This window comes from Elephas maximus, chromosome 3 (genome assembly GCF_024166365.1).
Source record: "Elephas maximus indicus isolate mEleMax1 chromosome 3, mEleMax1 primary haplotype, whole genome shotgun sequence".
NCBI lineage: Eukaryota > Metazoa > Chordata > Mammalia > Proboscidea > Elephantidae > Elephas > Elephas maximus.
The window spans coordinates 114,521,501-114,543,592 of NC_064821.1; the positions used below are offsets into that span (position 1 = coordinate 114,521,501).

Here is a 22,092-nt window from a genome sequence, read left to right on the forward strand (position 1 = left end):
TTAAATACATTGCCTCCTTTGATTACTGTAACAACTTGGTTAGGAGGATATTATTCACATTGTGTAGACTTTAAGGACAAAAAGGAAGTGGGAAAGTCAACGTACTTTCTACTTCTAAATGTTACCTAATTGTCTGGACAATATGTAGGGAGAGTGGATTAATACATGACACCAATTAGCAGATGTTATTGGAGATGGTGGTGACAACAACTTTGGGGACCAGAACTACAATTTATAAGATGACCAGACATTCTCTGATCTGGTGGAACCTGTGCATTGCCACAAGTTTGCTAGACTATTTCTTACGTTCTCTCACTGCAAACATGCAGCAGCCACTCCCCCCATCCCCCAGCCTATTCTCACTTGTTGACTTTGCTTCTTTTTTCCTGAGAAAGTAAAAGCAATCAGAATTTTCACATGCAACCGGCATCAAATCTACCAATCAACCCATCTGTAATTGAAGTTCGTTTCTGGAATGGATGTCCATGCTCTAGTCTAAGGCTAAGCCCTCTACTTGTGCACTGGATCCCATATTTTCACATACTCTAGGATATTGCTTCTGAAGACATCCACTCTTTCCTGCATCATTGATTTTTCCCCCTACCAGATCAAAAATTTTCAACCAGTGATATGTACAATCAGAACTTTTGTCTCATAACTAAAACACAATTTAATAAGACTTACTACCTGTTCACAATTTGTTGTGGTTCATGGCTCCCCAAAGCAACTGAGGGAATATATTTTTGCTATGATCTCTTCTAATGTTAGCTCTAATTCTAGGTGATTCTAGCAGTAACAGCTAGTATTTACAGACTATTTTATTATAGGTACTATGTTAAGTACTTTACATAGATTATCCTATTTAACCCTTAAAATAATCCTAAAAGAGAGGTACTATTAGAATCTTCATTTTACAGATAAGGAAATTGAGACTTAGAAAAGTAACTTGTCAAAGGTAACATAGCTGGTAAATAGCAGAATGAGATTCAAACTAACTTCAGAGTTCATATTTTTAAAGTGTTACACTATGTATTTTGTAATATCAATTGCGTACACACTAATGCACATGAAAGGTTAACATATCTTTTATAATATTTATATATTTAATGCCATTCAATAAATACAAAAACAAAATTAAACTGTTACAATACCACAATAATTTTTATCTCAATTTGCAACAGAATTCATATTATCACATACCTTTAAAAAGGAAAAGTTTACACATACAAATACCTTGGAAAGAATTCTAATCTGGTCTAATAATTTTATAGGTGGGGCTTCTGGGTTAAAGATAGGGTCATCATTTTTTGTCCAAATTTTTAATAAAAGTAATGCTAAATGGAACATAACCATTTTATAAATCAACAGTATGGAATTACACTGAGAAATCAGAATGGCCATTGAACATTGAGTGTCCATTATATCCCAGGCATTACATATTTCTTCACACTTAAAGAATGAATATTAAACAATCTGGGAGTAGACAATGGAAGACAGTCTGCTTCAAGTTTGTACCAGGTCAATAAAGCAGATATTTGGAGAACCTTGTATCATGATGAGGGATTTATATTTGACATTTTCTTTCAATGTAAAATAAAGCCAGTGTGCTTCCTCCTTCACATTTACTTAAATGGTTATAAAATGTATTTAGGGCACTAATTCTCAATGCCTATATACCATTTCCAAAATTCAGATTTAACTGGTATAAGGTCGGCCTTGGGCATATGGATTGTTTTAAAACTACCCAGATGATTCTAATGTGCAACCAAGTTTGCAAACTACTAGCTTAGAGAACTGTCCCATAATCATAGAAGTCAGTCGTCAGCTTGCTTTGATTACAGGAAATCTCTTGCTATTTTAAGGGTGTATCTCCCGTGATTAGAAAGTAAATACTATAAGGAAAGAGATTTTTTTGTTTTGCTCATCACTGTCTCCCCATATCTGGAGCAATGACAGGCACATAGCAATTGCTAAATAAGTATCTTTTAAATGAATACGTGATTGTCTTATACTTCATTTGTATCTCCATCTTTTAGTAAACACATGATCATAAGAATTCAAAATATTTATTGAAAAAAAATGAATGACTGAACCAATTGGGATAAATGTTTAAGGCAAAATCATAGTCTTATATATACATACACACACATGCACATACATGTATACACAGACATATGTAAATATACACATACACACACACAGTTTAAAAACACATACATATATAAATAGATCAAAACTGGAAAAAGAATATACAAAGGAGTGCAACTTTAGCAGTTGAGAATTCACTGTTTTCAAATAGTCTTCATATTCTTACACTAAGAAACAAAGAAGTAACCCTAACAACTAGCTAATAGGCACATGTGCAGGTAAGTTCTTTTCATCTAAAAAATAGAATTATAGCTTAAACTCGATGAATGCGTCAGTTTTCAAAATTCAAGTAAATAAAATTCTCACATACATCATCGTAACTTTTCCAGATAGTTGTATAAAAAACATTGTTTCTGTTAAAATATTTGGTATCACTTAATCTCATGGTTATTTGTTCTCGGTTGAGATCCAGTGTTTTGTTAATAGTCTCACACTGAAAATGCATTTATTAAGCTATTTTGACACATCTCTACACGGTGTGTTTATTTAGGAAAACCTTATTAACAACACGCTTCCTTTCTAGTAGCTGAAATCTCAGATATGGCTTCATTTATCAAAGTTCCACAAGTATTACATAATTTTTAATTTAGTATCTCAGGCTACGAAACTTTGGTTTTCGTAAAATCAGCATTGGTTGCTTGATTGTAGGTTTGTCACCAAAAAGTGCTGCTTCACTCTCTGTGGTTGGAAATCTTGTCTGATATATCAAGGGATATTCCTTCTGAAACTTAAAAATGAGGTGAGGATTTAGAGGGTATTTAACATAATTTCCCTAGCTGATTCAGTGCTCAACATTTTATGATACATTCACTGCCTTTCTCAAAGTTGTATTACAGAGATGAGGCTCCTTTCACTTTGTCCTTTATCCCTCCTCTCTTTTCTTATATGTGAAAGTTAGACTGTAAGACCTCTTAGATCTCAGTTAGTACTAATATTCTAGGATTCCATGTGGCACTAGCCCCCACCCCCCACATTCCAGACCTTCTTCCTTCTCACTGATAAAGCCTATAAAGGTTACAGGGATCTAGTAGCAACTGGTCTGTTTTGTATTTCCTTGAGTGTCTTAAACCTGGAATTGGACTTGCCAGAACCATGTGGCTACTGGGTTCAGATTTACAGCTAAAAATTTCAAATGGTAATGATGACTCACACAAAGATATTTATCATAATTCAAATTGAGAACTGCTTTGCCAGACTAACCCAAGCATAATCACAGAAGGCACCAGTAGTAAAGAAGAATATTTTAAAATGAGAATTTGATTCTAAATGTTATCAAGTAATAATCAACAGCAGCATATTAGAAAAAAATTATATGATTGAGAATCTGTTCATTCTCTTACCTGTTTTAGTTTTTTCCTTTTCTCCTTTAGAGGCAAACTCTTGTTTTTAATAATATTCTCTAAAAGCTCTGCAATTGCAGCTTGAGAGACAGAAATTTTTTGTTCATCAAACTCTTTAGTACTAATCTGCTTACAATATGAATAAGTTGGCAAAGGAGCAATCAGTCCATCTCCAGGAATTTTAATCTGCAGTGGACACAACAATATAGTCCAAGTACATTAATTCTGGTCATGCTCTTATTTGGTATTCTTTTGATGGAATTTAGCCCCTATTATTTTACTACCAATCAAATGTTCAACACATTAACAGAACAATGTATTAAGCAGTATAGACTAGCGATAAGTCAGTAGAATCTAAATCTTAGCTCCACAACCTACTACCTTTGTAGCCCTCAGCAAGCTATTTAATTTCTCTTGACCTGTTTCCTCATCTCATAATGCGGGTCACAGGAGATAATAAAGTGCTTAGCATGTAATAAGCATTAAGTTGATTATTTACTAAATAGCAAAATTATTATTACTATTAACCATGGGTTTTATTCTTTTAACTACAAAACAATAACAACCTAAGTGATATATTACTCCATCTTAAAACATTAATGTTCTGACATAGTAAGAGTTTTTCGTCTACTGTTTTTGAAGCCTAGGAGAAAGAAACTGTAAGGGATAGTTTATAATTTTCATAAGCCAGGGCAACATTAGAATGAGATGTATGGTAAGAAACATGAATACATATGGTGGACAGCCAAAGACTGAATATAATAGACATCTGTTGTTTTTGGCTGCTCAGCATTTCTTCTCTCTTTTAAAAGTTCCTTCCCATACTACTCCCACCACCCTCTCTATCTTTGAAGAACATTCTCCTTTAATCTACACACACGGATGGGACGGCCTATCAGAGTATGTCCCCCTCTCCACTCCATTCACCCTCAACTACCCAAAGGATGAGCGTTTCATCCAGATTGGGCCAGAGTCCAAACCCAGATCTTTTAAAATTAGAGGTGAAAGAGTGATTTTTTCTTTTGATTGCAAACACAAGTAAGTGAGTCAAGAGCTTTTCTCAGTAATATTCCCTACCATATGAAGGAGCAATTTGTCAAACACAAAACCAAAATGGAAATGAGAGATGGAAGGATGGAAACAGGGTCTCCAAATTCTGTCTACATTCCTGGCTTTTTAGATGTTGTTTTTGTGAGCCGATAAAGTCCCCCTTTAGATTAGGTTAATTTGAGATGAGTTTCCACTTGAAATTGACCAATGAGGAGAATTTTAACACGCACAATACCTACATGGCCCTTTCTTAAGTAGTCAAGTTGTTTCTCTACTGCAGTCTGTAAGTAAGATGGTACTTGAAGAATTTCCTGATGATGATCCATTAAGAAAGAAACTAATCTTGCAGCAAGAAGCTCATCAAGATCCACTTCTTCTGCACAGCATAGCACACACCGGGAAAAAGTATGTATCATCTAGAAACATATTAAAAGATGTGAACTTAGAATGTAATGTTTCATATAAATCAGAAAATCAGTAATTTTCGATAGCATTATTGCTGAAGCTCTGAGATAAGGTGATAAGCAGATTTTGGCTTAAAAACCAGGCCAATAATTTATTAAAGTTAGAAATTTAAGAGTGTCTGGTGGTGTAGTGGTTAAGTGCTACGGCTGCAAACCAAAGAGTTGGCAGTTCAAATCTGCCAGGTGCTCCTTGGAAACTCTATGGGGCGGTTCTACTCCGTCCTATAGGGTCGCTATGAGTTGGAATCAACTTGACGGCACTGGGTTTGGTCTTTGGTTTTTTTGTTATACTTTAGTCCTTTTTAAAGTACTTGGTAAGTATTTCCTTAATATAATTCCAAAACATTATACAAAGCCTTAGGCTTTTTTTTAATTTTGTCACAATTTTATCAGTAAACACCAGACGTTCTATGAATACCATATGGATATGGATATAAGTTGCTTAAATTTGAAGATTATTAGAGAACAATAACTTAATGCATTAATTCCACAAAAACATAAGGCAGGAGAATATATAGCATATAGAACACTTATACTCATCATTGGTTGCAAAGTTGGTATCATTTATCTTTTGAAACTCTGGAAATTAGTTTTTAAGGCTTATTCCATCCGTTTTTAAACAGCAATGCGTAATACATACATTGTTTAATTCCATCATAAGGAATCTTCAAATTCCGTGATAAATTTTGTGTTTCAGTACTCATTTACTCTCACTCATACTCACATAAACCACTAAAAAAACAAAACAAAATGAAAAAAACACACACATATTCATCTTGAGTCAATTTCAACTCATAGCGACTCTACAGGGCAGAGTAGAACTGCCCCATAGGGTTTCCAAAGTGCAGCTGGTAGATTTGAACTGCCAACCTTTTGGTTAGTGGCTGTAGCTCTTAAACACTGTGCCACCAGGGCGCTGTAAAATAATTAGAATATTGGAATTCTATTTTAAGTATTTTGTGCGTAATAAATGATTATTGATTTTTACTGAATTGAAATATTTTGAGTTTCATTCCTACCTGTCAGACAGGTTTTCCTGTCTCCTTCCAAAGCTCAGTCCTCAGCTTTTTCTTCTTCTTTCTCTACATTCTTAGCCTTGGAGAGTTCATCTACTCTCATAACTTCAACTACTATCTGTATGTGGATGACTAAAAAAATCTGCTTTCTGCCCTGGCCTTTCTTCACCAGGCTCGCATTTCCAACATTCTCTTTGATAAATTTCACTTTCCTATAACCTCAGACTCAAAAAGTATAAAACCAAAATTAACACCTTTCCATTCATGTCTCTTAAAACATCTTCTGCTACAAACTTCCCTATGCCTTTTTATGGTACCTTACTTACTCAAGAATTCCTTTTCATATTTGGTCTGTAAATACTAAAGCACTGTCCTTAATAATGAATGGAAGAACACAGCTTAGTTCCAGATCCCTAGCTGCTATGAGAAACTCTTCTAAATTGAAGCTAAAATTTGAAGAAGTAGCAGCTTAAAAAAACAAATAAAGATATTGTTCAAGGTTAATTTCCAATCAATATCTGCATATAAATGCTTCCATCACCATCCTTACTAGGAGCCTGAGACTGGTTGGTAATAGTGTCTCTCAACTTTTTGCCCACAGTGACCTGCTGTCATAATCCAATCCATCTTTCCTATTACCACACTCTCTGAAACACTTTGATTTACCGTATGTGAATTCCCCATTAGTTTTCTACTTCCACAGAATTATAGTGACCTTAAGACCCCACCAAACAGAACTGGCACAAGGCAGTATAATGTGGTCTGACAGGCTAGGTCAATCACTAGTAAGTGATATAGAATAAGTGAGGAAGCAAAATCTACGGTCAAGATAAAGACCAGGATGTGAAAGCGTAACAGACTGGGGACAAATGAATACTGCACCAACATTCTGCTGCTAGCAAATGCAGAGAGACATTCTAAACCCAAAATCTAGGATTTCAAGACCAAAACATCACTAGAGTAGTATTTTTAAATAGGTTTTCTTTTTTTGGTTTATAAGCCGAGGTTTACTCTTTTCTCAAGAAAGCAACTTACCAGTGATCTTGTACCCATTGCATCATGGAGTTTGGGCATATCAACATTTTGACTCATTCGAGAAATCATACGCATTAAAAGTTGAAGCTTTCTACGATTTGGTGGGGGAAGTAACAAGCAACATAACTGTAGAGCATCGATGGCAACCTTCTCTAAATGAGGCTGCAGCAAACCTAGAAGGTAAAGTTGCCAATAGGAAAAAAAAAAAAAATCACCAGTGCCACTAGTTCATATTACTAGCATATACAGTTAGCATATAAAGACGGCAAAATAATACTTTAGAATTTCATCTCTTTTGACTATTTCTAGAAATTTCCATTTTTCAAATCATGGTAAGATCATTATTTTCCTCACAACCTATTTCTAAGTGTTAAAGTCCTTCACTTATTACAAATAAAGTAATTCAGAATAAGTGAAACTGAAGAAAAAGAAAGTAAGTGCTTTAGGCAAATAGAATGAATCTTGACTATGCCATGAGAAAAGTCTTTTAGAATAAGAGACATTTTGCTTTTGGAGGAAAAAAATAAAGCAATTTCAGAGAACAAAAACCAGGTAAGCAAAACATAGGGTTAGTAAACACTAAAAGTTAATGGTACATGCATTGAAAGCGTCAACCTTACTTTGTGTGCCAGTCAACATAGAAGAAGCTGGAGAAAAAGAATTTTCTGAAAGTTCTATTGTACTTTTGTAGAGTCTTTTACTGAATGTGGTACTAGATTCTCCCAGTTGACTTTCCATAGCTGTTTGTACACTTGTGCTGCCTTGTCCAAGATGACTGATATGATTTGGTTTCATGGTAATTTCAGGCACTTGTGTACTGATGTAACTATTCTTTCTTGTACTACTTCTTAAAAGCAAACTCTGAGATCTACAAAGCTGCTTTGACTTGCATTTAACATTGCATAACTCCTCTTGGTCTTGAACCGTCAAAGTAGAGGTTCTCTTAAAACCAGCACAGAGTGGCTTTTGAATACTTTCCTTTGAATGAAGATTCAGTAAGGATTTCTGTTTGGGCTTAGACTCTAAAAATTGTTTATTTTGTACTTCTGTATTCAGAACAGGTTGATGGAAGACACTGGAGACCTCTTTGCTTGAGCTGTCTGGCTTATCTACAATTCCTTCCAAAGAATAGCACCTTGGTTTGATGTTAGAAGACAGAGCATGCATACTATTTAAGCCTACTAAATTATGACAGCTTCCTCCCATTACGCCATTAGCATTGGCTCTTCTGTTTCTTAAATTATCTAGTTGCATTTTCTTAGCACGTCTGTCTTGAAATACTTGATCACTTATCTGCAGTTTCTCAGTAGAATCTGGTTCTTCTTTGTTTTTGTCTTTATGAAGCAGACTGAGAAGAAGACACTCAGTTGATTTGAAGGAATTCAAATTGTTTAAGTGAAGGACTTTTGAAGACTGTGGATCATCCTGGATTTTATGTATCCGACTGGGTCTATCTGAAACTGTGCCGTAGCCACAAACAACTACCAGAAAATGAAACAAAAATTAAGATGCAACTGTATGGCAGTGTACAAAAATAAAACAAAACTTTAGTGAAGTAAAAAATAAGCATCACTGTAGTATATATTGTTAGTATAGTAAAAATAGCAGTTGTTTAATTCAGAAGCCACTTAAATAAGACACATGCAACAAACATTCAGTTACAAACGTGCAAGACCGATTAGAGGTTTTCCCACTTCTTGTGATATAAATAACTTTCAAAATTATTTCAACAGTCCAATTAAATGTAGTAGACCAGAATACATTTAAATATATCTGCTCTCAGTCTACAATAACTAGATAACTTTTAATTATAAGGTAGCTATAATATCACTGAATTTTAAAATATTTCATAGTCTATCATTTTCATATTTACCTATACTTTTAGAATTTTTAATTATGGGAAGCTTGAAAACATTAATAAAATGAATTTAAATAACAAGTAAAAATCCATACATACCCAAAATATTCACAAATAATTCATAATATTCAAAGGTAAGTAGAGGTTGAGGGAGATCTAGAAAATAATCTGCAATTGTTCTGAATACATCTCGTTCAAATCCAACATAAGTTGGGTTATTCGTATCATTACTTCTTGGCCCTAAGAAGTAGAAGGCAAAACAGGCAGGATATATATGTATTCATAATATTCAAAGGTAAGTAGAGGTTGAGGGAGATCTAGAAAATAATCTGCAATTGTTCTGAATACATCTCGTTCAAATCCAACATAAGTTGGGTTATTCGTATCATTACTTCTTGGCCCTAAGAAGTAGAAGGCAAAACAGGCGGGATATATATGTATATATATACATATATATATATATATATATATGTATATATATACATGTTTTTTTGTTTATATATGTGTGTATGTGTGTAAATACATATATTTACATATATAAATAATTTTTAAATAAAAAAATTAAATATAATTGTAAGAAGTATAAAACTTTTATTTCAGGAAGGAACTATGCTGTAACAGAATATTCTGCCACAATTTAAAATTTTACACAGTTGTACACATCTCATTCCTTCTTATTTTCTGTTTACCAGAAATTACTGCAAGCAATTACTAGCATTTTGTTTCATTTTAATATTTATATACCTGAAAAATTATAGATAAAGCAAAATTTTAAAATATTATATTTTAAAAGCATTAGAGAAGTCTATCCTTAATGGGACTTAACTGTAATCCCTTTTTTAAAGCAAAGACTATTTGGATAATACAAATAATTCCTCCAAATTATCTTTTGTAAATTTACATTTTCTTAAATAAATTTTGCCTGACATGAAGTATGCCCTTAATCATTTAAAATAATACCTTTACACTGTTTTTTTTTTTAGTTTAGTTTAACATGACTATTAAGATAATCATGCACACTCATTAGTGTCTATCTCAAAAATAAAATTTGCTCTTATTTCACAGATGAGGAAAACGAGGCTCAGAATAACTTGTCCAAGATTAAATATTCCCATTGTAGCACAGGCTAGAATAAGAACTTAGAGCAGTGTCAGGTGAGAACAAGGCCCAGGGCCTTAAGATCCAACAACATTTAAAGTATGGACAATGGACTAGGATCACCCATGACGTGCCTATCAAAAATACAAATTCCTCTACCAGTTCAGAATCTTTGAAGGTGAAGCTAGGAATTTCTACGTTTAATAAGCAGAAGACTCTCTAAGCCTTGTTTTTATTTCTTGTGTGTGGGGAGGCGGGGGGAACTGGGGATGTTACACTGATTACTGATTCCTCTATCTCAGAGAATTACTTTTACTAATTAAACAAGTTAAGTAAAAGTCTTAATACTGCCGCTGGCTAAATACATTGTTATTAAATTGGAATCCAATAAAGTACATATTTGGTATCATACAGGTGTAATATGGACTGGGAAGAGAGGGAAGATACAAATCTCTAAAGAAGGGACATTAGAAAAATCCCTGTAAATATACTTATCTGAGTTGCTAACCAGGAGTCAAGGTACGAGAGAGATAGGTGGGAAGGTAGAAGATATTAAAAAAAACAAAAAAAAGTTAAAAAATCTTAAGTTTATGATCAAGATCTTTAACTTGATTTGAGAAATAAAATATTGCTATAACTTATTCATTTTATTGCAGTTTTTTGTTATTTTTGTCATATTGACACCCAGTGGACAACAAGGGAATATATACTTATCTTGAGCATTAATAAAACCCCATTATAGTAAAAAAAAAAAACTAGTTTTATAAGAACTAGAAAAAATAATTTTTAATTAAAATTATTAAATTATAATTTAACTTTTAGTGATTTAGAAGCATATACCTTGGCACAATTTTTTTTTATTTTGAAAGTAGTTAAGGTTTTATACTTGAACCAGGGTATTAAATAACTTTTTTCATAAACATAAAAGCCCCATTATGGAGTAGAACGTTATAAAAGCTAGAAAGTCTTATGGAATAGAAACATATTATAAAGCACTTGATTACTGAAATGATGTACAGTGGCAAGGGAACTGAGGTGGGCTTGATGAGACTTCATTTCTGGCTGAATCATTTTCACTTACAAGCTGCTTTACTTTGGATATGCCATTTGAACTCTCTGGGCCTCACTGAGGCAAATGGTATAAATTATACCTAAAAGTCCCTTGAGACCCTCTATCCTAGGATTTTAGATTTGTGTTACTTGAGCTAGACATGATACCAAACAAAAAACCAAACCCGTTGCCATTGAGTCGATTCCGACTCACAGCGACCCTAAAGGACAGAGCAGAACTGCCCCATAGGGTTTCCAAGGAGTACCTGGTGGATTCGAACTGCCAACCTTTTGGTTAGCAGCCGAGCTATACATGACAGGCTTGAATTATTAGATTTCCTTCTGTGTAGAAAATATCAAGGGCTCCATAACACATTCTATATGCAAAAAAATATAATCAGTTCTCTAGACTTTGACTTAAACATCAAGAGAAATGATATAGTTTAATTTTATCAGGACTTCTATAAATTACTTTAAAATTTTCCATAGTTCCTATTAAATACTATCAATATAAAACATTTCTTTGTTTAACTTACAGTTTGCTAGGCACTTCATGGCAGATAATACCCAGTGAGGGAGGTCTTCTACGCAAAAAAAAAAAAAGAACATTTAAAAGTAAATCCCACAAATACTGTAACAGTGTCCTTTAAAATCTCACATTTATTATTTCTAATTGTATTATATATAATATATACACACTCCATACACACATACACACATTTATCAGTGGTTTGAACCTATCAGCTGCCCCATGGGAGAAAAGACCTGGCAACCTGCTCCTGTAAAGATTACAGCCTAGGAAACCTTATGGGGCAGTTCTACTTTGTCCTAGAGAGTTGCTATGAGTTGCAATCGACTCAATGGCACACAACAACAAAAATACCAGAGTTAAAAAGTATTGTATGTTTAACATGAAATAGAATAAAGCCAGTATTGAAAAATTTATAAAGATAGAAATCTTGAATTTGACTCTTCCCACAATATCTAAAACAACTAAATACCCCCAAATCAAGGACTAACTTATGGGCTGTTTGGAAATAAACTTCTAACATTCATCTTTATCTACTACCACCACCCTTTTCATTGCTGTTTCTGTTCTGCCTATAGCTTTGCCATTTGAATATTACTGATTTGGGTAAAACGTGTGATTGAAAAGGGCTATATCTGAATATAAGGCTCTTGGGTGGGGCAAACAGTTTGCGCTTAACTACTAACCTAACGATTGGTGGTTGAAACTCACTCAGTGGTGTTGCAGAAGCAAGGTTTGGCAATCTGTGTGTGTAAAGATTAAAAAAAAAAAAACAAAAACCTGCTGCTGTTGAGTCAATTCTGACTCATAGTGACCCTACAGGACAGAGTAGAATTGCCCCACAGAGTTTCCAAGGAGCAGCTGGTGGATTCAAACTGCCGACTTTTTGGTTAGCTATCAAGCTCTTAACCACTGTGCCACCAGGGCTCCTTACAAGAGATTACAGCGAAGAAAACCCTATGGAGCAGTTTTACTTTGTAACACACGGGGCCACCATGAGTTAACTCAATGGCAAAGGATTTGGTGTTGGTTTCATAATAAGTCTTGTTTAAAATCTTTCAATTATCACTAACTGAAATACACTGCATAAAAATTTAGCAATTTTTGACACAAAGACCACAGACACATTTGACTGGAAAAGTTTATGGTTAGAAAGAGTAGAAAGCTTAAATGAAAGTATATACTATTAAGCATGTTATTTTAGGTAATGAAAGATGGGACTGGTCCAAAGCCACATTCACGTACAACACTATAAATTCATCAAAACTCATCAGGTTTGATATTTACATTATGTGTCTATAATTAAAACCTCAAAGTTCTCGCCCAAAGAGAGAAACTCAAGGTAATGCACATCGCTTAATTCTTTAAAAAGCAATTTTCTATAAAAAAAGATGAGCCAACACTTTGAAAATATATTTATGAATATATTTATTTACAGTCTAAGTTTTCTAATGCATCTGGCTTGAATTATTTTCCTGATTTTCTTATCTTATATCTGAAATCAATATATTACATAAGTACAAAACAAAAACAAAAAATAAAAACCAAATAAACCCATTGCCAGTGAGTCAGTTTTGACTCACAGCAACGCTGTAGGATAGAGTAGAACTGCCCCACAGGGTTTCTAAGGCTGTAGTCTTTATGGAAGCAGACTGCCATGTCTTTCTCCAGGGAGCAGCTGATGGGTTTGAACCACTGATATTTTGGTTAGCAGTCTAGTACTTTAACCACTGCATCACCAGGGCTCCTATATAACTACACATAGTACAAAAAAGTCAGTGCCCTATAAAACACTCGTGTTGAGAGTTTGGGCTTATCTTTTCTGCGTTACAATAGTTTTGTGTGTATGTTTTGACCCCTGCAAATCTACATTTAATTATTCATGTAGGCTCCATGAAGGCATGGACCATCATAGCTTGTCTGTCACTAAATCTTTAACACTGTGCCTGCCACATTGTAGGTCATCAATAAAAAATACAGTTTGTCAATAATTTTTATTGTACTTGTATACCCTTTAGATGTTTAAGTCTTTTTATTTTTTTTTAAATCATACATAAATTCACCTTAAGGCTAAAGTATTTCTTATAATAGCATGAATAATCTTCACTTAAAAATGTTCCCCTGTGATTGCTAGAGCACCTATGGTGAGATAACAATAGCCCCCGATGCTTCCTTCCCCAATTAAAGAATTCAACTTGCAGCTTTCCACCCTCACTATATCTACCTCCTTCTTAGCAAGTATGAAAAGATTCTGACTTTTTTTTACTATGTAAGCTTAGTGATACCAACCTGATTTGTCTTGTAGTAGAACTACTCCATGTTTACTGGTATTGGTCATGTTGTACATTATATATTGAGGAATTACTTGTCTGGGATTTATGACTTCTTCTAGGGATGGCACACCTAAAACAGTTTGTAGGCTAAATAAAAGAAAGAACAGAAAAAATTTTTTCCCCCACAAAATAAGTGGAACAGAATAACCAAAAAAAAAAAAAAAACCCGTTGCTGTGGAATTGATTCCAACTCATAGCAACCCTATAGGACAGAGTAGAACTGCCCCATAGAGTTTCCAGGGTGTGGCTGGTGGATTTGAACTGCCAACACTTGGTTAGCAGCCATAGCACTTAACAACTATGCCACCAGGGTTTCTATAAATGTGAAAATGTATGACTGGAAAACAAGCAAATAAAGGCATCAGAATGTTTCCTTTTTCTTTTAACGAAACTCCTAAGGCTTATATTTAGTAACCATTTTCAAATGTATTTATCTCAGTAATCTTCTAAGGAGTTCAATATGAATCCCAATTTATAGCTAGCTACAGCTTTGAGTCAAATTAAAAGCATATCATATGGAAAACATTCTATTTCTACTATACCAGAGCTATAACAAGAACACTTATTTAGAAACATGTACGCAGATTAAATTCTAAGCTTTAAGGACTAATCTGTTTTAGTTTACCTGTTTTGATGAAAATGTCAAATTAACAATCTAAACACCCCAGGAACTTGGTTACAGCTTAGTTTTAGCTTACTAGATCAGAATAATATATCTCCAAACTTCTTCAACATCTTCCTGGCTTATTTCTCTGTTATTGACTGAGCTTTCTTGATCTTCATTGATTATTTCACACTTTACTTTCTCTGCATTTTCCTAAAAAAAAAAAAAAAACCACGGTTTAATTTGTTACACTTAAATTAGGGAACTATTGAACAGATACCACCCTCAATATTTAGCCATTCTATTAATATCAGTCCATTGTGAAGTTCAAGGTAAGTGTTACCTGAAATGTTACATACAGTGATGGAGTTTTTGGTTTTATAGCTGTCCTCATAATACCCCTCAGGTCAATTTAAAACAAAACATGCTTAAATTATATAAATATTGCTTAAAGTACCATTGTTTCACTACCATTTTTATAACTGATTCTTTGGGTTCCAAACAAATTTAAAGAAAAGTTTAAAAATTCAATGTAGGTTGGGAGATTTCAGTATTGGCTTCAAGTATTAAAGAATCACTTAACTTTTAATGATTCTATTATTGACCACATGGTAATTATATTTAAACTAATGACTAGTAAAAGAATGTTTTACCTGAGAGGAATGTAATCCATGCTTTTTCGGAGTTCTACGAGATAAGTTTCGTAATTTAAAAATATCTTTATCTTTGGAAAAGTTCTCTATGCTGTTTTTTCTCAATTCTGGATGTCTTCGTGGAAGAGTTTTAAGTGGAGAAGTTGTAGGAAATCTAGTTTAAAAATAATATGCAATTGAATAATGTGAGATCAGAAACAAACTTTTAAAGCCAATTTAGTTAAAAAAAAAAAAAATCACAGAAAGAACCTGATTTACATTACCAAGAAATCAATTTCCCACTAAACTTTTCTAAACTGTTTTAATAGTTGCCTGCTTTCTTTAGTATACCGTACATATTTTAACTTTATTTCTGGATCATTGCCATCAGGTGCTGTTAAGGTGATTTTGACTTATAGTGACCCCATGTGACAGAGAAAAACTGCCCACTTTTCTAGACTGTAATCTTTACGGGAGCAGATTGTCAGGTCTTTCTTCTGTGAAGCCTCCAGGTGGGTTCAAACTTCTTTTTGGTTAGCAGTTGAGTGCTTAACTGTTGTGCCACCAGGGCTTCTTTATTTCTGGATAACTCAGGGTTATTATTAGGATCGATTCTGGTAGAGAGCTATTGCTTATGCACAAAATGGCTCTAGAATGCCACATTTTCTGAATTCTTTTGAAGAGCTATCTAATTTGTATGTATTTTCTGCTTTTTGTTTGACCATGATTGTTCCTATTTCCAGGCCTTGGCCTATGTTGCTGCCGCTGATCAGAGTGTTCTTTCTTCCCTTCATTTTATTATAAAATATTTCAAAGACACATAAAAGTATAGAGAATACAAACTAACATCCACATATGTAACCATAAACCAAAAAAAAAAAAAGAAACCAAACCTGCTGCCGTGGAGTCGATTCTGACTCATAGCGACCCTATAAGACAGAGTAGAACTGCCCCAGAGTTTCCAAGGAGTGCCTGGTAGATTCGAACTGCCAACTTTTGATTAGCAGCTGTAGCTCTTAACCGTATGCCACTAGGGTTTCTATGTAACCATAAACCAGTGTAATTATTAACCCTTTGTCACGGACTTTAATTTTTAATGAAAGTATTATAGATTGAAGTTCCCTATGAATTCTTTGCTTATCCCATTTCGTTCCCTCGTTTCCTAAGGGAAATCCGTAACATATAGTTAATGCATTTCCTTCTTGTCCATGTTTTTTACTTTTAATATACATAAGCAAGATACGGCTTTTTTTTCATTTTATGGTATCATTTATCATACATTAAATTTATACATATGCTTTCAGTGACCTTATAAGTTCCTTCTTACCCCAATGTCATAAATTATTTTCATATACTTTAAGAGTTTTATTTTTCATATTTAGGTACTTAATCCATATACAATTTATTTTTGTGGCACAGATCAAGATCTAATTTTATATTTTTGCTCATAGATACCTAATTGTCTGAACACATTCATTGAATAATCTTTCTTTGACCCCTTGATTTGTGAAGGTATACTGGTCTTATACTAACTTCCCATATATATGTGGGTTTATTTTTTTAATACTTAATTTTTTTAAGTTTAATTTAAGCCTAGATATCAGGTGGGGGAGATCAGGTAAGGCAATTCTTTTCCTTTAAAACTGCCTTGGGTCTTTACATCTCCAAATGAATTTTAAGAATCTGTCAAAATCTGTAAGAAATTATATTGGGGATTTGAATGAAAATGCACTGAATTTATTTATTACTTTGCGAAGAACTGACTTATTTATGATACTAAGTCTTCTTATTCATGAATAATAATAAAAAAAAAGAATAGGGCATCTAATTCCATTTATTCCCCTCAATAAAATTTTGTAATTTTCCCTAGTACGGACTTGTACATTTTTTTATAAGCTTTATTTCTAAATACTTTAAAGCTTTATTACCACTGTGAAAGGCTAGGATCAGAGAGACTAGTTGAGGAGTTACTGAAGAAATTCAGGTAAGAGAGAGAATAATGGCCTAAAAAAGGAACATTCATAGTAGAGAAACGGGCAGATTAGAAAACTAATTAGGCAGCATGATCAACGTGATTTGATAGTTATATCTCAAGAGAAGAGGAAAAAGAAAAAAAAATAAAAGCATCTACAGAGAAGACAGTACCATTCACTCATATACGGAACATGAGAAGATGTGATTTAATTTAGGGGAAGAAAGTAATTTTCCATATGCCACATTTGAAGTGTCTGACTAGCAGGCAGTTTAATGAATGGGCCTAAAGCTCAGCAGAGAGATTTGGGTTGGAGATTTGGAAGTCATAGAAAAAGCAGATGAAGATGTAACACAAGATTGCCCAGGGACACAGGTGAACTGGGACAAGTCCAGGACCCTGAGGACCAGTAATAGTTAAAAGGGTGAGCAATAGCACAGGAGCCTACAAAGAAGACTGAGGAGTAGTTAAGAAAGGAAAGCTTTGTAGAGTGTTATACAAAACAGACTATACATGTTTATTATTTTAATTTACTCGTATGACATAAATCATTTTTGGCACACAGGCGAGAATCAATTTCTAAGACATTTCAATTGAAAATTACTAATGTAGAGGAAAAAATCATGGACATTAGAATCCAACGACCTAGTTTAATGGATATGTAACAAAGAACAGAGTGTGCATGTGAGAGAAAAAGCAATTATGCTGGCCCAAGGGATTCAGAAATGCTGCACAGAAGAAGCTACAATGGAGCTGAGATTAGACAAAAATGTATAAAGTTGCCAGTCTGACAAACATGCTCAGTATTTCAGTGTGGAATATTTCAGACACAGGGAATGGTATTTATTGAAACATGGCCTCAGTTTCCTCATCTGTAAAAAGGGGTTAATACCTACTCTGCTTGGCTAGTCTAGGGGTTACATAAGAAAATATCTAAATCATAAAAGAGGGTTTCTGGTACATGATAGCTGCTTACTAAATATTCTCTAGACCCTGTGGTATATACTTTTATTCTGTTATTTATTATAGAAAGTTTGCTATTATTTATCATATGTATTCTTAGATTAGATTAGATTATATGTTCCTTGAGAACAAGGACCTATGAATTTGTCTTTGCAAATCTAGAATGTATGAAATTAAAAACCAGTTATAATCAGTCTTTGAAAAGTGACAGGGTTTTCAAAATATACAGAATAATAATTTCTCACTCTCTTCACCCACTTCCTTATTACATATACTATTTCAAATTAAAAAAAATGAATTTTATAGCAATTAACTTTAAACTTACTATTTTTCTAAATGGTTTTAATTAGACTAGGAACAGTAACAGTTATCTAAAGAACACACTACTTCTCCTGAAGAAGCTACTGTTTTAGTAAAAATATAATTGACGTGGAGAGAAATAAAACTTAATTGTTAAGCAATTCCATTATGCAGTTATATATCTGTTCATTACCTGAACAGCTGATTGTTGTCGTCAAGATTTTCTGATCCCCATCTGCCTTTGATATCTTCGATTACATGATTCTTAAGGAATTTTCTCAGCAGTTGGATAGTCTGTTGCCTTGTAACTTCAGGACCAAAATTGCTATTACTTCTTAATAGGTCATAAAGCCAGTCCACCGCTTCACCTGCTGTGAAGCAATTGCCATATTTTTTAAAGTGTTGCCTATGTTTTCTTAGAGGCATTCCTGCCCGAAAAGATGTGGTAACTTCATTCCACTGCAAAAAAGAAGGGGGCGGGGGGGGGGGGAGGAATGAAATCTCAATGATTTGAAATAAATTAGACCAAGAAATCTTTCATTGTATCTTATTACACTATAAAAATTCATGAAGAAATTCATCTTTTTTGTGCTACATAAACTTTTATATCTCAATACAGATTTTATTGATAATATTTTAATGTAAGTTTTTACTAAAAACATTCTGTTGGATGGTTAACTTGTTTAGGAAGCCTAGGATTAAGAAAGGAGAACTGCAATGGCTTGCTTCTTGGTCCTCAAAAAAGAAAGCATTTGTTCCTGTTTTTTACTTCAACTATTATTTAGAACTCATGGCGACCCCATGTGTATCAGAGTAGAACTGTGCTCCACAGGGTTTTCAGTGGCTAATTTTTTTGGAAGAAGCTTGTCAGGCCTTTCTTCCGAGGAGCCTCCTCTGGGTAGGCTTGAACCTCCAACCTTTCAGTTTAGAATCAACTGGTGGCGGTGGTGGTGGAATATACTGCTAGTATTTGTGTGTCAGGCACTGTGCTTTACATTGATCATTTCACTGTAATTCTCAGAATTCTATGAATAAAACCGACTCATAACTGACACTATAGGACAGAGTAGAACTACCACATACAGTTTCCAAGGAGTGCCTGGTGGATTCAAACTGCCGACCTTTTGGTTAGCAGCTGTAGCACTTAACCACTGCACCACCAGGGTTTCTGCTTTGTACTAGTATTTCCCATTTTATAAAGAAAATGAAGCACAGAGAAATTCAATAATTTGGCCAAGTTCACACACCTAAATGTTGAACCCAGGCATTCAAACTCAGGTTTGACTGACTCTAAAACCTGTACTCTCAACTAACATGCTGGCCAAACAAATCTCAGGGCAGACAATAGTTTTATTGGCAAAAAAAGCTTTAATATTAAAATAGTCTATGTATTTACTTATATGACGATTCCTATAGGGAACATAGAACAGGCCGAGTAACTTAAGTAAACTGCAAATGCATTGCATTTTTAATGACACTGTGACATATTTACATTTTAAAAAGGTACTAATGTTTTCCAAATTGTCCCCAAATCAGCTAAATTTTGGGGTTTGTGGTGGTTCAAACAATCAAAAACGAACTAGTGCAGAATAAAAACATCTATTTTTAATTGAAAAATTCTATCAGGTCAAAAAATCTGATTTGTAACCACAGCTATGCCACCACTAGCTTTACTACCACTTATCTAACCTATGTGGCCCCAACATCACAGTGCAAAATTTAAGGGCCAAAAATACAGTTGTCGTTGTTGTTAGTTGCCACTGAGTAGATTCCGACTCCTGTCGACCCTGTATGTGCAAGGAGAACTGCTTCACAGGGTTTTCAAGGCTGCGATATTTCAGAAGTAGATCGCCAACCTTTTGGCTAGTAGTCAAGCGCTTAATCATTTGAGCCACCCAAGAACTCAAAAAATCAGTGACTGTATTCTTTTCTTCTCATAGTATTTATTCAAGAGACCTTTGAGCTGCCTACTATATACTGGTCTGGGAACACAGTAGTGAAAATGACAGAAGGGGTCCCTGACTTTAAGTCAGTTACAGGATAACTTTTCCTGAGATGCAGTACAGTGTAGTGGTTTTAAAAGTGGGCTCTGGAGTCAAACTGCTGGAGTTTGTTTCCTGACTCTAGCTCTACCACTTATTGCTTAATATGACCTTTTAGGCAAATTGTTTTAATTCTCTGTGCCTTAGTATCCTTATCCATAAAATGGGGATAATAGTATAAGGTCTATGGGGTTGCTATGAGTTGGAATCGACTCGATGGCAGTGGGTTTGGTTTTGGTTTAATAGGCTTGTTTTAAGTATAAGAGGATTTAATACACTTACTAGTAAGCACTTATTAAAATTTTTTTCCCAATGTGCTTGCTCTACTTTCATCTAATTTAATGAATTTTACAATAATGTGACTTGATTAAGGGTCCTTCAGTCTTAAATTCTATCCGTTATAAGGATAAACACAATCAATAACCTGTTGAGCAGCAGAATAAATACAGAGAACACCATACCAGGAAGATCTGAATTCTCCCAGCCCTGCCACTTACTGGTTATGTGGCTTCAGGAGAGTTACTTCACTTTTGTGAGCTGTGGTTTCCACACAGATAAAGTAGGGCTAATAATACACGCCCACTTAGGCAATTTCCTGAGAAAGTACTGGGATACTACATGTGAAAATGGTGTTGTGACCTACAGAATATCAGTCAAATGCAAGTTACCGTGCTACTGAAGATCTAAACGCACAAGACACTGTGTAAGGGTACACACCCAGTGACCACCAACAACGGCTATTGATGGATACTTCCAAATATTTCTGCCTTTTGACATAGGCAGCTGTTACCTGGTGCTATTTGGCCAGAACCTAGTATAATCTATGCATTCTGCACCAAATCCGACAGGCCCAGCAAAATGAAGCTGTCACTTTAGGGCTTGCCCTCAATTTGGCTCTGCAAAGCACAGAAATTCATTCCCAATTGTTCTCTGAGCCTCACAGGGGTAGAAGGGCGGGGGGCGCGGCTAAAATCAGAATGTTCTGTGGACGCTCCAGGGGTCTCCTAACAAAAGCCAGAGTTTGACGCGGCCTTCCCGGGGCTTATCCCCTTGGACCTAGCGCCCCAGAGGGCCGGGACCCTCAAAGAAGCCGGGAGAGGCGCGCCCTGAGAGGGTTCTAGGATGCCCGTTTGTTCCCCTCACCCTCCTTAGCATCAGGGAACCCTGGTGACGCTTGGCTGCAAACCGAAAGGTCGCTCCACGGGAGAAAGATGTGCCAGTCTGCTTCCGTAAAGATTACAGTTTCGGAAACTCTATGGGGCAGTTCTGCTGTTCTATAGGGTCGCTATGAGTCAGAATCACTCCACCGCAGTGGGTTTGGTTTTTCCTTTGCATTGAACCGTGGGGCTCTGGGACTCATCGCTCCGATCACGGTAAATTACAAACGGTTCCATATAAAAGTGGAGGCCACCCCCAAGCCCAGCTGGCAAATCTAGTCATGCCGCACTGACTTACCAATTTGGTGGCCCGATAAGGCCCGGGAGGCACACCCCGACTGTCCATTCTGCCCACCGGGCCCGGACGTCTGTCAGAACCGGCTGCGGGCCATGACTCGCCGTCCCGGAGGTGGCCAGGAACAGCCGTTGGCCCCGCCGCCGATTTGAATACTCCAAAGGGCTGCGCTGATTGGCCGAGCCGCAGGGTCACGTGACGCGGCC

General features: G+C 35.1%; 1 protein-coding gene across 3 annotated transcripts; it reads right to left on the reverse strand.

The window, feature by feature from the left end:
- Window positions 1-2,179: 2,179 nt before the first annotated feature.
- Window positions 2,180-22,020, reverse strand: DEPDC1 (DEP domain containing 1). 3 transcript variants are annotated; one of them, XM_049875975.1, is made up of 12 exons: window positions 21,890-22,020; window positions 18,586-18,851; window positions 15,179-15,332; window positions 14,620-14,738; window positions 13,878-14,008; window positions 11,596-11,643; window positions 9,011-9,151; window positions 7,674-8,534; window positions 7,054-7,226; window positions 4,778-4,954; window positions 3,489-3,674; window positions 2,180-2,875 (listed from the first exon to the last, which is right to left on the reverse strand). In XM_049875975.1, the coding sequence occupies exons 1-12, from the start codon at window positions 21,935-21,937 to the stop codon at window positions 2,735-2,737; spliced, it is 2,445 nt and encodes an 814-aa protein (XP_049731932.1). In that variant the 5' UTR covers window positions 21,938-22,020; the 3' UTR covers window positions 2,180-2,734. The 3 variants fall into 3 exon arrangements, with proteins under 3 accessions (XP_049731932.1, XP_049731933.1, XP_049731934.1); XM_049875976.1 differs by lacking the exon at window positions 7,674-8,534; XM_049875977.1 differs by lacking the exons at window positions 3,489-3,674; window positions 7,674-8,534.
- Between the last annotated feature and the right edge of the window lie 72 nt (window positions 22,021-22,092).

Coding starts and splice junctions, on each gene's coding strand:
- DEPDC1 (XM_049875975.1), bottom strand. CDS start 21,937: ATGGACAGTCGGGGTGTGCCTCCCGGGCCTTATCGGGCCACCAAATTG. Junction 14,739..15,178: donor ATGGATTACATTCCTCTCAG/GTAAAACATTCT, acceptor TTTTTTTTTTAG/GAAAATGCAGAGAAAGTAAA. Junction 7,227..7,673: donor TATGTTGACTGGCACACAAA/GTAAGGTTGACG, acceptor TTTACCTTCTAG/GTTTGCTGCAGCCTCATTTA.